The sequence below is a fragment of the Syzygium oleosum genome, unplaced genomic scaffold (assembly GCF_021117445.2).
Source record: "Syzygium oleosum isolate NSW1041296 unplaced genomic scaffold, Sole_v2.1 Sole_v2.02, whole genome shotgun sequence".
In the NCBI taxonomy this organism is placed as follows: Eukaryota; Viridiplantae; Streptophyta; class Magnoliopsida; order Myrtales; family Myrtaceae; genus Syzygium; species Syzygium oleosum.
In genome coordinates, this window is record NW_026607486.1 from 203923 (window position 1) to 220440 (window position 16518).

General features: G+C 42.7%; 2 protein-coding genes and 1 pseudogene across 2 annotated transcripts in view; 2 read left to right on the forward strand and 1 right to left on the reverse strand.

Moving 5' to 3' along the window:
* The first annotated feature begins 515 nt into the window (after positions 1-515).
* LOC115692068 (phytoene synthase, chloroplastic-like) lies at positions 516-3520 on the forward strand (annotated as a pseudogene).
* A 2549-nt stretch (positions 3521-6069) lies between these two features.
* LOC115692074 (glutathione S-transferase F12) lies at positions 6070-7440 on the reverse strand. The gene is made up of 3 exons (XM_030618829.2): positions 7201-7440; positions 6753-6801; positions 6070-6615 (listed from the first exon to the last, which is right to left on the reverse strand). The coding sequence occupies exons 1-3, from the start codon at positions 7345-7347 to the stop codon at positions 6173-6175; spliced, it is 639 nt and encodes a 212-aa protein (XP_030474689.1). The 5' UTR covers positions 7348-7440; the 3' UTR covers positions 6070-6172.
* A 2565-nt stretch (positions 7441-10005) lies between these two features.
* Positions 10006-16518, forward strand: part of LOC115692055 (uncharacterized) — a 59786-nt gene continuing 53273 nt past the window's right edge. Inside the window, exon 1 of the mRNA XM_030618810.2 lies at positions 10006-10032. The gene's annotated coding sequence lies outside the window, so the exon portion shown is untranslated. The remainder of the gene's footprint in view (positions 10033-16518) is intronic.

Here is a 16518-nt window from a genome sequence, read left to right on the forward strand (position 1 = left end):
GCACCCACCACCGCCGCCCTTCCGGCGGTGGTGGGATGGCGGCAGCAGCGGCGAGGGCTCCCTCGCCGCTGCTGCAACTTTTTTTTAAAACATTAAAAAATTAAAAAATTCGAAAAAAAGCCACGTAATTTCCACCGTGTACAAGTCAGACCATTTTTTTTTAATATAAATGCCAGGTCAGCTTTTTGGCCGGAATTTTGGCCGGAGTCACTAAAGTGATCGATTTTCCTCCGACTTGGCACCAAAGTGATCCGAAAAAAAGTTATGACACCAAAGTAATCACCGTACACAAGTTATGGCACTTCTAGTGTACTTTTGCCGCCAAATATGTATCTGGTGCAAGCCCAAGCAGCCTGCTTTGATCATAGTTGGCTAGATATGCATTTATTTTTGCTTGATGATGCCGCTGCGATCCTATTTGGTCAGGCATCTTGGGACAAAAATGCCTCTGTTTGTGGCGCGAAATATGGCACGTTCGCAGGTGGGATTGGTAGGTTAGTTGAGACGGAGTCACCAACATCGCATATCATGCAACAAATCTCGGGTACTTAAGAAAAAAAATGCCCCACCTTCCCTCGCTTGACTCTGCTTATTTAATCACAGACTTCTCTTTAACGGAGCTTGGTTTTTTGCTGCTCCAGAGCTCCTCCGTTTTCGTACTTTTGTTTCTGGTCGAGCTCCGTTCTCGTACTCGGTCAGTTCAAGTTTACGCAATTGTCGATCCTCCACTCGCAGAGTTCAATGAAGTGAAAGTGAATTTATTCGTGTGTGGCAACATGCCCATAACATTATCATGGGATGCGACCACCCTCAACCCAGGGACAATCCCCACAAGCCTCGGCTTTGTCGACTTGTTTCGCGTCTCGCATTCGTCCAGATTCGTCCTTGGAGAGAGACTGCAAGCGTGCAGCCACAGGACAAAGAAGGGTAGAAGCCAGAAACTGCGTTGGTGCTCGATAACCAGCCTGAGCTCGGCCTCGAGCTTGATCGCGAGCTTGGTGGCGGATGAAGGAGTCGCAGCAGCAGCGTCCTCGGAGTAGAGGGTGAACAGCATGGTGCTGAAGCAGGCGGCTCTGATGAGCGAGCGACTGAGGTCGAGGCCAATCTGGAGGTCAAACCTGATATTGTTCTTCCGGGACTTTGAGCTTGTTGGACGATGCTTATGAAAGATGCGGTGAAGCCTGCGCTGAACGTGCCAAGACTTTTTACTTGGGTTGGCCAATCTTCCTTCTTCATCTGCCTTTTTTACATACTCGTTATTCATTTCCTTTTGATATCGTCATGGGTTTTTCTCTGCGTTTCCTCGAGAAACTGATTTGGTGTTGAGTCGGTATAATCTGGTGAAGTTCTTCTATGCTTATTTTGGGTTACGTTGCTCATGACTCCGGAAAGGCGAAGAGCTATGTGGGCTATAGATGGTGAGTTTGATGTCTTGGCCTCGTTTCTTTAAGTACTCTTTTGAAAGTCTCCACAGCTCTACAGGTTTTACTGGTTTGGCCTATTTCTGAACGATTGTTTTAGCTTGGGGAGTGTAATCATCTCTTATGTCTTCATATACCACAGTGTAGAGAATCTTTATACGAGCACGCTGGTACCTTGCACGCTCCAATCGGAGCCCGGACTCGCCCTCACGCACCTCTTGAAGGCGCGACGTGTGGGCTTCACGCGCCGATGCTTAAGCTGGTCAAAATGGCCTTTCCAACCGGTCTAACCGCCAACCGGTCCGACCGGTCTGACCGCTGATCGGTCCGACCGGTTGACCAGTTCGGTCAACGGGGTTGGGTCCGGGTCGAGTCCTTAGTCGGGTCGGGTCAACGGGTCGGACCCTGGGTCGGTTTGCGAGTCGGGTCGGGTACCGTATCGACCCGGCTCACGGCAAACCCTAGCGCGTCCATTGCACGCGCTGGGGACGCCCGCGCGTGTGCCACCGCGTCTTAGCGACGCCCCGGTGCGTGCGGTGGTTCTCGGCGGCCCACGACCACTCATTTTTCTCGTCTCGTGACGATCTATTCATCTATGCGATTTATTCTAACATTCAACGGATGAAAAAAACAAAATCACATACGAACAGTATCCGACCTATTTCTCGACTATGGCGGATCTGATACCACATGTTGGCCGGCCCGTATGGCTCGGCTGAGCGCCCTAGGATCACCATAGTGAGATATTGACGGTACGGTAAAAGAATGGATAGAATTTGAGCACCTGATTTGGATTCCATCGTCCTGGATGTGGAAATGACGACAAACCGGTTCCGTAGGTCTTCTCCCCTGTCACCCCCAAAGTCCCGGCGCTATGAGACCGCCTCAGCTGTCTCACGGAAACCTTAGGTGAGTTTTGAGAGCGTTTGAGAGAGATTGGAGAGTTGGGTGCAGAGGAGGGATCTCCAGCGCTATTTATAGAGTTTTTAGCCAGGCCCTCTCATAACGGGCCGGACCGAACTCGGCCCACATAAGCCGGGCCCATATCCGACCAATTAAGAAACCTTATATCCAATCTTATTAGACCAAACCCGTCTGCGGGTAATAACAATCTCAATTAATGTAACCCACATTAGGAAAACGTTACATGTTTTGCTGAAGTTGTCAAGAATGTCTTGGTGTGAACTAAAACTATGTTTTTACCAGAGGCAATAAGAATCTCATAACGAGGACAGGTAAGGGAAAGGTCCCCTGCTTAATTTTTTTTTTGGTCAAACCCTGCTTAATTTGAGTATTCGGGACTGTCGTGAGTGACTAAGAAATGAAACACAACACAACCTGATGACAATTTAACATATGCGAAAAGTTGCAGTAACACTGGTAAACCATAGTTTTTGCACCGAGTTCATTTGTGCCGCCTTCTTCAATCCCCTCACAACAGTACATATCTAAGCCTGCTGCGTTTGTCTACAATTGAAGAATGGATTCTCCCTCTTTCTCTCCAAATGTTCAAAACCTTCTAGTTGGTTTGGCGATTGTCAACCGTAAGCATATTACTGTCACGATCTCCTGACAACAGGGTCGTCTTTCGATATGTCCGATAATTTCCAGTGCAAGAAGAGGAAGGATTTATTTGCCACAGGACAAGTTAGCCCAGGCAGGGCGTTCGGACGACGACATATTCGCGGGGAAGGTCACGGATAAATGAGGGTACTTCGTGAAGAATCAGATCGGGCGGGTGAGGATGCTCTACAATGAGGCCGAGAAAGGAGTTGCCGAGCTGAACGCGGCGAGCAGATGGCCAGTCAGCCACCCAAACCTTTTCACTAATCGAAATAAGCCGAAGCCATATCACCATAAATGGCTGGTTGTGTGTCCCTGCAAGTTGATTTTCTTTCATTTCGTTTGGTAATGCAGGTGTGGGCATCTTTGTTGTTGTACTGGCAGATCTGGACGAGATCGAAGCCAACGACAATAGCAACTTCACAAGGAAGGCCTACGTGAGCAAGGTCAAGAAACTTGCTTCTCTGCTCATTACCTTTGCTAAATCTCTCGTCGCCCCGGCCCGAACATCATCTTCTCCTCTTATCAAGGAGTAATTTGGTACACTAAGGGTGCGCATGGCAACGATTCTGTGCCCGGGAACTGATTCTGATCAGAAATGATTCTTTTTTATTATGTGCTCGGGAACTGATTCTAAGTATTTGAAGGTATTTGGTAACGGTTCAAAATTTCCATTCCTGAAATAGAAAAAAAAAATAAATGCATTTGGTAATGGCGCAAAATTTCTTTTTATTAATAGTATTTTTAAATATTTTAATATTTCTTTTCTTTTTTTCTTCTCCTCCTTCTCGGCTGTGGCCTGGTCACCGGCCACAGGCCAAGGCCGGCGAGGGCGTCGTGGCCCTAGCCGGCCACAGGCGAGGTTCCCCCTTGCCACCTGGGCGAGGGCTACCATCGCCGGATCCGACGAGGGTTGGACCCTCGTGGCCTGGGTGAGGGTTGCTCTTGCCGGATCCGGCGAGGGCCGCCCTCGTCGGCCTTTTCCAACCCTCGCCCGAGCCGGTGAGGGCCGCCCTCGAGGCTCGCGGCCTGGGTGAGGGCTAGATTTTTGCCGCCACCCTCGCCCAATCCGTGACCCTCGAGGGCGGCCCTCGCCGGCTCAGGCAAGGGCTGGAGAAGGCAGGCCTGGGCGAGGGCCACACCGGCCCTCGCTTGTGTCGCTGATCGCCGGTGGCTGGTGGCTGGAGAATGAAGAAGAAGAAGAACAGAAAGAACGGGAAAGAAGAAAGAAGAAAAAAAATAATTTCTTTTCCAATTCTGATTTTTGTTCCCAAAATCAAGAAACTACTTTTTTTTGCTTTTTGATTCTATTCCTTAACTGATTCTGGGAACAATTTTTTGCAAATTTGTGCCCGGGTACAAAAATTTTAACAAACGAATTTCTGTTCCTAAACTGTTTTTTCCTTTTTTATGATCGACGCGCGTAATTTACTACCATGGGAGGATTGGCATCTGGTTCTCGAGAATCCTTACGAGGGAATCTAAGGGATTTACGAAAATGAATGAATGAAAAATATTTTAATCATCCATTAAATTGTGTAATTAATTATTTCAAGTGATATAAGCGATCGATTTTTAGAAAATATCTTTTAAACGCGGGGTCTTCTTCTGCCCCTTTTCAAGCCATGAACAACCAAAATTGGAAGGAGACCTTCCAAGTCCCAACTGACCAGACGTTCGCTCTTTCCGCGTAGCTCCTCATCTTCAGTAGAACACCTCGTTCCAATTGTCTCGCCTCCATCTCCAACAAAAGAGAGAAAAGTCGTCGGTTGGTACCATGGGGTCATGAGTCATGATTGTTCTAAAGATTTTGTCCTAAAGATTTTGTCCGTCCAATAATGTAATGGTCCCGTTTCAACCAGCTCATCATCAGGGAATCTGTTTCCAAATTTGGCGGCTTCCGAATTTTAGTGACCGGCAAGTCATCTCAGAAAAAGTTAATACTGCAAAAAAATCTTAAATTGATATATTCATATTAAACTTACTCTTCGTTAATTTTCGTTTAATTTTACCGTTAAATTGTTAAGTTAAATGACACGTGACGACTTATGGATGTACCGATTTATGGCTTTTCGTGGTATTAATCTAATTTAACGGAGGGTAAATTGAAAGTAAATTTGTCACAAATATACTAGTTTTGAATTTTTAGTGATAAAAAAATTAATTTGTGATAAATTTTTTACAGACGTATCAGTTTGGGATTTTTCGTAGTATTAATCATTGTAGAAACTCTTGGTAAAAGGTTTTTATGATCTTGTCCTCCTATTCTACTTTGGCGAAGACAGTTCAGTTATATTAGTTTCACTACCGACGCGGTCGATGTTATCGATTCTACTGGGACACACCAACTTTCATTTGTTACCGTTTCTGTCTAGACAACAATTCATCCATTTTGACTGACTTCTCTCAACTCTTTTTTCCTCAATCAGACCACTTTTTCGTGAGAAACAGATCCCACCAACAACGTACAAAATCGCTCAATCGAGATTATATGTACATATCGAATGCCTGATCTTATGGGAACTCGCGGGGTTTTACATGACTTTTAAATAATCAGGTCTCCGGGCTCCTATCCCTATATTGAAAAAGAAAATTAATGGTTGTGCAGCCACAGTAATCAACATAGAGCAAGTCATCCAAGGGCAATGAGGTTTTTGAACAACTTCAGCATGGAGGATGAGGAAGGACTTAATTTTTAGAAAAAAAATTAGAACATACATCGTCCGTGTAAAGAAAATTCTAAATCTTTGTCGGGTACGATTGATTTGTAAAATTGATAGACTAAACGATGTGAGACTTCTACTGAATGTCAGATTTGATCCACTCATTCTAAACGGCTATTGCAATTTGCCTCTGATGGATAGATTTTGTAAACTTAATCAATCTTAGGGCGTGTTGTTCCACGAATTAGTTTTCCGAACTTTCACGCATTTAATTTGCTGGAAATGATCGGTCAACGGAAAATCATTTACGGTCAAAGAAATTATGTATGCTTAAAGTTGGAAAAATGGATTTTTCCCAACCTGATTAGGAAATATATTTTCCTAAAAAAGCATTTCTAGAAAAGCATTTTTTTATCACGGTATTTTCACCAAACCAATCACACCCTTAATTATTTCAAGCATCTAACAAGCAAGAGGCTTAATAAGTTCTCAAGTGAAGTCCACGAGAGCTTTTTCCCAAGACAATCAAAGAAGGGTCAGCAGTTTCTTCCACGAGGGCCGGCTCGAGATGTCCTCCCACCAAGCGTTCACGAACTTCCTCTCTTTGACCAAGTGGCCGAGCCCGGCGTCCTCCGTGAGGCACCGGATCGCGGGCAAGTGGCTGAGGTCGGCCAGCGAGAAGAAGTCGCCGGCCAAGTACTTGCTCTTGGACAGCCTCTGCTCGTATATGTCCATCACCTTCTCCAGCTTCTGCTCACTGCTGTGGACCAACGCCAGGTCGCTGCGCAGGCCCATGTGCGGCGAGATCACCAGATGGAACACGAGGTTGAACGCCAGGTCGTTGAAGTTGTGCGCCTCCACCTCGAGCCACTGGTCCACCACGGCCCGCTCCTCCGGGGTTGCGCCCAGCAGGTCAGCCCCCCGGCCGGCGTACTTGGTTGCATAGTACCTTATTATGGCCCTCGACTCTGCACAATCGCGGACATGACATAATCATTGTCTATACTCATTTCAGTTCGAGAAGTATGGAAGCATATGGGTTGCAAGTGTTTCTTTGTCCATTTTTCCTCGATCGAAGGCACGAGTTGTTGACACATGAGCTTACCGAAAAGCCTGAAATCGCCGTCCTCCACCGCCGGAACTTGACCAAAAGGCTAACGAAAAAGAACAAATGTTTTGTCAGCCAGAATATGTGAAAAAATCTCCAAAATAATACAAAAGAGAGAAGACAGAACTCCCCTAGCCCCGATGGGAATGTGGTCTCTAGAACAAGACATGTCACTTATGTGAAGTAGTGATTCTGCTCCTGTGACCTGTCTTTTATGGTTGTATCTCACTCCGTGCATCCATGTTGTTTTACTACAAGTTTATTATTATCCCCCCCTTCTTTTCTCCGTTCCTTCATGTAATAATGGAACGAATGTGTCTTAAGTAGTATCATTTGATTGCCAAGCCGAAACACGACAAACATGTCCTAGCCTTTTTGGGGAGAGACGTGTCGAGTAAATTACGAGTATTTTAATGTGCTCCTGATTCGATGCTAGCCAATGTACCTGTCGTTGGAGGAACTCGGGCTTCTTCTGCTCCCCGGCATCGAGATCGACGTGCACGATCTCGAACTCCACCTCCTTCTCCAAGAGGCACGCCATCACCCTCTGCGGGCAAGCCGCTCTGGTCGAGCCATACACCTTGACCACCATATCTATATCTCTCCCACCTCCTCGAACCTGCGCGGTATCGATTTACTGTATGAAGCTCTCTGTCTAGAGATACCTGCAGGTCGTTGGTGTTCCGTCGTAGAACGGTGTCAGTTTATATAGCAGAAACCGCGGAGCTTTCGTTTTCATGAGCACGACAACTTGAACGTGATATTATGGCCATCTGTTCGTGGGCTTTTCTCCAATAACGGGGGTTGTCACATGCTACCATCCAATGATCCAAGACTGTTGGTTAACCTCGGGCTTTTTGACTTATTGGCCGAATTGGGACTTCTGGGCTACCTGTCGTTTCGATGATCTCAGATCACATTCATCCGATCTCTCCGTGACCATGCATGATGAGTCGACACACTACTTGCCCCATACAATGCAAAGGCTGACACGCTAAGGTGCTGTCTCGTCTCGTCCAATGATCAGTGGCCCCTACTCTGAGATCTGAATCTCTGATATGGACCGCACCCATCTGCAATTTTATATACTTCGGCGTTCTGCAAGTATGCATTCGAACGGTGAATAAGGGGGCATTTGTTTCGACGAAAGTATTTTTGGAGAATTCGTTTTCCGAATTTTTACCCATTTGATTTGTCGAAAATAATTAGTCAACAAAAAATACTTTCCGATCAAGGAAAATATTTATATATAAAATTAGGAAAGTGAATTCCCTAATTTAAGAAGGTGAAAACACTTTCTGGAATTGCTTTCCTTTACTTTTTAAATATTTTTTTTTTTTGGTAACCTAGGGAACCCCCGCACGGCCGACAGACGGGAGGTAAACCCTGGGGGCGACATGTGCTAGCCACCACACACGTGCACCGGTTAAGTCACCCTACGGCGCCCGGGATTCGAACACCCAACTTTTTGCGAGAGGAAGAGTGCCCTTTCCAGCAGCGCCACCCAGGCGGGTGGTTACTTTTTAAATATTTTATTCTCTTCTTTCTTTTCTTTTCTTTCGTTTTTTCTTTTTTTTATTTTTATTTTTTATTTTTAAAAATAAAAATATTTAAAAATTCGAAATTTTTTTTTTGCTTGAGATGAAATCATGGAATTGAAATCATTTTTCAAATGAGATCCAAACACCATAAAATATTTTCAAATCACATATCACCAAACAAAGGAAAACTAACTATTTTCCTGAAAAATGATTTTTTTTTTGGTAAAGCCTGAAAAATGATTTTCCGGAAAACATTTTCCAAAAACGTTATATTTTCCGTGAAACAAACGCACCCTAAGTTTGGGAAAATGAAAATGTTGCATGTGAAAAGACGTTCTTGATGGAAAGTAAATCAAAGAATGTCATGATTGATTCACTCATCCCCCGTCACTTTGCTTTAGAGAGAACATTGATTCACGACACGTGATTCCAACTAAGTGAACAAAAAACCAGTTAATGCGTGACGTTCAACTTAAGTTATGTATCAGAGTTTGAGCCTCGATGTGAGGGAAAAAAAACCTCAAGACCTTAACATTACGTGCATAAAAATTTAGATGAATGATATGAAAGTTCGGTTCAAATGGTATCTCGCTTAGGTTATCGATGGGTTGAGGATTTGATTGCGTTTTTACCTAGTTCGTGAGATTAGTATGGTAGTTCAATGAACTCGCGTAGGCATACCTAAAGCAGACTTGTTCATCACTAAAAATAAACCAGGGCATTCAAACAAATGCTGGGGAGAGAGAGAGAGAGAGAGAGAGAGAGAGAGAGAGAGAGAGAGAGAGAGAGAGAGAGAGAGAGAGAGAGAGAGAGAGAGAGAGAGAGAGAGAGAGAGAGAGAGAGAGAGAGAGAGAGAGAGAGAGAGAGAGAGAGAGAGAGAGTCGTGGACTGAAACCTCATCGCACAAGTTCCAGCAGCGCCACCCAGGCGGGTGGTTACTTTTTAAATATTTTATTCTCTTCTTTCTTTTCTTTTCTTTCGTTTTTTCTTTTTTTTATTTTTATTTTTTATTTTTAAAAATAAAAATATTTAAAAATTCGAAATTTTTTTTTTGCTTGAGATGAAATCATGGAATTGAAATCATTTTTCAAATGAGATCCAAACACCATAAAATATTTTCAAATCACATATCACCAAACAAAGGAAAACTAACTATTTTCCTGAAAAATGATTTTTTTTTTTGGTAAAGCCTGAAAAATGATTTTCCGGAAAACATTTTCCAAAAACGTTATATTTTCCGTGAAACAAACGCACCCTAAGTTTGGGAAAATGAAAATGTTGCATGTGAAAAGACGTTCTTGATGGAAAGTAAATCAAAGAATGTCATGATTGATTCACTCATCCCCCGTCACTTTGCTTTAGAGAGAACATTGACTCACGACACGCGATTCCAACTAAGTGAACAAAAAACCAGTTAATGCGTGACGTTCAACTTAAGTTATGTATCAGAGTTTGAGCCTCGACGTGAGGGAAAAAAAATCTCAAGACCTTAACATTACGTGCATAAAATTTTAGATGAACGATATGAAAGTTCGGTTCAAATGGTATCTCGCTTAGGTTATCGATGGGTTGAGGATTTGATTGCGTTTTTACCTAGTTCGTGAGATTAGTATGGTAGTTCAATGAACTCGCGTAGGCATACCTAAAGCAGACTTGTTCATCACTAAAAATAAACCAGGGCATTCAAACAAATGCTGGGGAGAGAGAGAGAGAGAGAGAGAGAGAGAGAGGAAGTCGTGGACTGAGACCTCGTCGCACAAGTCTGAGGACTCGAAATTAATATAGATAAGGCAATGGGCCTCGTGTCATTGTCCAAGATTGAGAAAATATTGTCATTATCAACGACGGCCGATGATGCCCGAACGTTTTCATTGACGATGAAACTTTCTTTGGTCGACTCGTTTTCGTGGGCAATGCAAATGGTAACTTCTAGGAAAATACCTTTCGATTCGTTTGAATTTTCCTCGAAACAAACGCGTTATCGGGCAAATTGAGCCTAAGAAAAGGACCTGCTGTAGTGGGGCCCGAATAGTGAGGGATTCAACATTGAAAGGTCAACCCTCTATGAAGGTGTCCTCTGGGCCATTTGGGCCAAAACTTATAAGGATTCGTCCGAGCCTGCAAGAGATGTGCTGGGACTATGATCCTTCAATGAAATTGTTGGGCCAATCTCGTAGGTCCAAAACTGGAATAGCTGCTCCTTTCCCAACTTTTTTTCCTTTTTTGAAGGAGAGCTAACATATGTGTTTTGAATTTAGCGGTCGACATAGGTTCGAATCTTCACACCACCAATTGCAAACGATTCTATACACGTCACCCGTATGAATTCTAATCCATGAGATCCAGTTGGGTAATTCGTGTATTTTGAGATTTACTTACCTAAAAATATGATCTTTTTTCCTCCTACCATAAATGAGAGAGGTCTTTTAATTGTGATTCCTCACTAAGTCGACCTTACCAATCCACCCATTAATACAACGAGGGTCTTGATAACGATGCTCCGACATATTAGTTGAATATATTCCATCCCATATATGACTAGATCCATCCAATTTTCACCCAAAAAAAAAGAAAAGAAGAAGAAGCAAAATTGCCCTCTATCATTCGATTGCAATTTAAAGTAGTGGGCTCAAATTTATTTACTTTCCTAGTTTTTTTTTTCTATTTCTATGTTCGATCTAGTTGTCATAAATAAGAATGTTCACTTGTTTTGTTTTGTTTATTGTGAGTATCATGTGTAAACTAAAAAGTATTATAAAAAATTATCCACGTCAGCGCCAACCGTTTTACGTGGCACTGCTGGCGTTCATGTCAGCGATTTCCAATCAAAATTGGTCGGAATGACTACATTGGGAAATCGTAAAAACTGTTACTAAATTAGCCAAATTGAAAGGTTTATGACTGAATTGGCACAAGTGCGATAAGTTTACGACTTTTTTTGGAAATTTCCCCTATTAAAGACACTAATCTTTTTTGTTTATTGTTAAATTTTACTTTCGTAGAAATGAGTGTTGTCCTAGAAACCAGTTCTTTTTTGTGTTGCCGAGCAAATCTATGTCTCGATTGTCAAGTAAAATCTAGAAAAAGTTTAAGATAGACGCTTTTTTAAAACGATTACTTATTTATAAATCTGAGAATGAGTTGAGAGTGAGTTGGAGTAGGACGAGACAAAAAGAAGAAAAAAACAACAACCTGGCCGGACTCTCCAATTGCCTTCTTGGGGCGTTTTGTTTTGAGAAATGAAATTGTACCTAATATCTCACAAAATAATAAATAAAAAAAAACAGAAAGAGAGGGGAGAAGAAAATAGCGTCTGTTGGAAACTGATGATGAAATCATTGCCCGGAAAAAGAGAAACTGTTCATCGACAATGGAAAGGGCAATGAGCTAACCCAAAGCCAAAGAAAATCAAGGACAACGAAATTCACGGGAAGAAAGCAACCCACCACGCTTTTCTTGCCATTGACCAGACATGCAATGGAGGATCGTTCGGAATCGAGAGTGATGGCTGCTTTGAATTCGTATTCCTACTTCCTGCCACGGGATCCACGTCTGATGACGCACACAAACAAGGTAGCGGAAGACAAACAGCCACATCGCCACATCCATCTGTCGCCACCACGTCTGGATTTCTTTTACCTCGAAAGTCGGGCAGGGAAAATTAATCGGGAAAGGTCTTCAACCCACTGCAATTGTACCGATTAAGTCCTCGATATTTTTTATTGTTTGCTAATTGAATTCTAGACCTTTTACATTTTTGTTAATTCAGTCAATTCGGTCAATTTTGACCGGAAATTGTCGACGTGGCGTCACCGACTCTAACGTGGACAATTTTTATAGTTTCTTAAAAATCATATCAATTTTATTATTATTTTTTTCTCTTTTTTTTTTTCTCCTGTTTTATCATTGTGGACCTTGCCCTCGCTGGCGCGGGTCAAGCCTCACCGACCATGCTCGACCCTCGCCAGATCCGGTGAGGGCGAGCCTCACCCATTCGGCCACTAGAGAGGGTCGTCCTCGTCGGTGGCTGCGCGAGGCACGACCTCACCAGATTTGACGAGGTCGGATCTTGCCCATGGCCGACGAGGTCGACCTCGTCTATCGATGGCGAGGTTGAGCCTCGCCGGCCACAATGAAAAACAGAAAAAAAAAAAAAGGAAAAAATTGAGAGAAAAAATAAAATTATATTAAAGTTCATAAAATTTTAAAAAATTATAAAAATTGGCCATGTTAGCACCGGCGACGCCATGTCATCAAATTTCGGTCAAAATTGACCGGATGAACTGAATTGGCACAAATGCAAAAACTTTAAGACTCAATTGGCAAAAAAAAAAATGTATATAATTGAATTGACTTTTTTTGGTAATTTCCCCAAAATCGGGTCGATTGATTCTCGGATAACCTTGTTTATGCAAGAATAACATAGGTGTCGTGCACGAATAGACCCTTTTAACATGTTTATTGCACGTTCGCACATTTAATTATGCTGGTAAACATATTATTTTATATCAGCACATCGCATTAAGACACATTCGACGCTTTTATATACGCTTTGACGCGTTCTCCCGTGCTCATGCGTTAAGAGCCGGTGTTTTAAAAAAACTTGCCATGCCTGATAATTCTTCCTTAATAAACCCCTCACGTGAATCCCGCGAGCCGTGTCCACCCTTCGAAGCGGTGGTACGATTGATGGTGACAATGTATTTGGGTCGTACTCTAAGTATGACCCGACACGGGGCAATTCCAAACATGAGCATCGTGCGAATCGCAGGCCCCACGGGAAATGAAGCGGTTGGAGTGCTCGATAGAGACTCATCAGGTGTCCAAACCCTATTCTTGACCAGGGAACATGCAAAGAAGAAGAAGACGACAGCGAGGGCGAGGGCGATGGCGACGGCGACGGAGGACCACCCAGGGACAGCGTCGTCCATGCAATAAATCCCATGGCCGGGTTCGGCTCAAACTGAAAGAAAGTGAATGGTGGTGGTCAAGATGCAATTCGAAGGGCGGGAGCGTAGTGGCGTGGAATGGTTCGTACGCTGTTCACGTGATTGACCAGAATGGCTGCGTCTCTTTCCTTGTGGAGCCATCCCCGTCAGTTCCCTTTCCCGAACCTCTGACAAGCTGAATTAATTATTTCCCCCCCCACCAAAGATAGAGTTTGGAAACGATTCTGTGAAAAGGGTCGCAAAACGTTGTTCTCCAGCAATGTCGCTGGGAGGGACGATTCCCACTAGAATTCAACGAACATTGATGATGAATTTTACTGTTCCTGAGAATCATGTTGGACAAGTATAGAGTTAAGAGATCCAAAACACGAGGACGTCGATAAAACTGATTGTTGCCAATGGGACAAAAGGGGTATAATATGCATGAGGGAGAGATCACGACTTAGACGTTGTAGTTAGTACTCGACCCGAACATTCGGCGAGCAGCCTGATGGCAGTGGGCCTATTGAACCCCGCCGGCTCGAAAGGAGGAACAAACAGGTCTAGGCAAGCCATTTCGTTCTTGCACCGGGTCCACCCAACTGGGCTCGTCCAAAACTTACTCAAGCCGAACCCTTTTTATACGAAAGCTTTATTTACACCATGGACGGGTTTCGGTAAAGATACATAGGGTAGGTGGTAAGCTCGGTCCTTTTAGATTCGCTCATTGATTAAGTCTAGTCGGCAGATGCTAAACCTAGGGCTAAATTAAATTTTGACTATGTACACGATGGATATATAATCAGGAAATTAGCCATTGTGTTCCAACTCTTCATTTTCGTGAAAAATATAAAAAAAGTCTTAAATCTATTGCACTTATGCAATGTAGTCGTAAACCTTTCGATTTGGCTAATTTGGTCCAAAACCTTCTCACGTCTTGGCAATTTAATCATAAACCTTTCGATGATTTTGCCAATTTAGTCCTAAAACTTTTGATGATTTGCCAATTTAGTCATTTCAACCAACTTTAATCGGAAATCGCTAACGTAGCAAACTAGTCAACGCCGGCTATCCTACGTGACATTGCAAGTGCTGACGTTGACAATCTTAAGTTTTTTTTTTTCTAAATTTATTATTATTATCTTCTTTTCTTTTCTTTTCTTTTTCTTCTTTTCATTCCCTTTTCTTTCTAACCCTGAGCCAGTGTCGCAGCCCTCACCAACCACAGGCAAGGGCCATGACCCTGGATCTGGGCGAGGTTTGATGCCCCCGTCGTGTTTGGGAAAAAGAGAAAGTAAGAAAAAATAAAAATAATTTCATAAAAAAATTTATAAAAATAAAAAATTATCCGCGTCAGCGCTATCCGTGCCACGTAGAATGGCTGCCAATGACTAGACCACTATGTTAGCGATTTTCAGCCAAAATTAGCTGGAAGAACTAAATTAGCAAATTATCAAAAGGTTTAGTACTAAATTGGCATAGTTGAAAGATTAGGACTTGATAGGCAAATCATCAAAAGGTTTAAGATTAAATTGGCCAAATTGAAAGGTTTAAGACTGAATTGAAATAAGTACAATAGGTTTAGAACTTTTTTGATAATTTTCGTGTTCATTTCCTCCGATCTCCTCGTCTGAGTTGAGGAGTGGATTGCACCTAGTCATGCATCTTTTTCATGTACTATCATTGAGAGCTTGTTTTCCATGAATTGAAAATGATCTAGCATTAGTAAGATATATAGTGCACATCACCTTTATAATAAAAAGATCCAATCACAGAAAGGTTCAATATCACATAAAGCCATGCGAATATAATTTTGGACCATCAATTGCTGTCTTTCCGATTTCTAGATCTGCCTGCTCTAGTAGGTCGTACGTAAATATCTGCTCATTTAGATGGTTTGGTTTCCGAAAGAATAATCGGAATAGGACTTCATTTTCGATAGACTCATCAATCGATGGATGCATGCATTTGCGATACGACTTCATGATGCGCCACAGAATAATATGTCATGCCTAACGTGGGTCCCCGAAAACCAAACGGTGGGTGTCGCTCAAAGAGTTGCTAATGCATTGGTTTTTCCAATTATAGAGTATCTTCACAATTTGAGCTCGAGCATCCAGCTCGATTCGATCTTTGGTTGAAACATGCTAAGCCATGGAGTCGAACTTGTCCTCGTTCAATACATTTCGAACTGAGCTCAAGTAAACATCATCAAAAGCTCGATCGAGCTAGCTTGTTAGATGAACCGTTTTTTCCTAAAAGCGTAAGCTGACAGGATATATGCCAACAATATATTCATAGCCTATGAGCTAACGAAGATTGAATCGAGTACAAAGTTGAGTTAAAGTCAACTATCGAATCGTGTCAATTGAATTACCCCCCACTCATATCCCGAGCATGAAAGGGGCGATCTTGTAATTTGAGCTGGATGAAAGGAAACTGTAATCACTACTTATATACGCGGTATTTGCCATACTTCACAAGAACATTTTGTAGTTTTAGTATGAGGGGGAACCCGTTTCCAGCTGTTATTCCCCTCCTTGAGCCAGGTTCGGGAAAATAGTCTAAATTTTTTTAAATTTATTGCACTTTTGCCAATTTAGTTATAGACCTTTTAATTTTGTCAATTGAGTAATAAACATTTTCATATTTTACTAATTGAGTCCATTCGGTCAATTTTTGTCGGAAATTGATGACGTGGACTTCAACCATTCTACGTGACTCAGCTAGCACTGACGTGGACATTTTTAATAATATTTTAATATTTTTCGATTTTTTTATTTTTTCCTTTTCTTTTTCCTTTTTCTCTTTTTCTTCTATTTTGTTTGTATTTTTTACACCTCTAGTCGGCAAAGGGCCTCCATGCCCTCGCCTAGATCCAAGTGACGGCCGACACAACCACAAACAAGGGCCACGAACCCCTCGCTTGGTTTGAGTGAGGGTGTCGTAGCCCTTCCCGGCCACACATGAGGGGCACAAGCGAGGGGCACTGGCGAGGGCATCAGACTCGTCGTAGCCCTCGCCCTCACCAAATCCCAGTGTGGGCCGCGATGCCTCTCTGATCAGAGGTGTAAAAAAAATAAACAAAAGAAAAGAAATAAAAGATTTATAAAATAAAGTAATAAAAATATTAAAGTATTTGAAAATATTTTAAAATATTATTAAAAATGTCAAAATCATGCCGGTCGTGTCATGTAGGACGGTTAGCGTTCACATCATCAATTTTTGGCCAAAATTAACTGGATGGACTCAACTGACAACACGTGAAAAGGTTTAGAAAAAATTCCAAATAAG

Coding starts and splice junctions, on each gene's coding strand:
- LOC115692074 (XM_030618829.2), bottom strand. CDS start 7,347: ATGGTGGTCAAGGTGTATGGCTCGACCAGAGCGGCTTGCCCGCAGAGG. Junction 6,802..7,200: donor CCGAGTTCCTCCAACGACAG/GTACATTGGCTA, acceptor CTTTTTCGTTAG/CCTTTTGGTCAAGTTCCGGC. Junction 6,616..6,752: donor CGGCGATTTCAGGCTTTTCG/GTAAGCTCATGT, acceptor GCGATTGTGCAG/AGTCGAGGGCCATAATAAGG.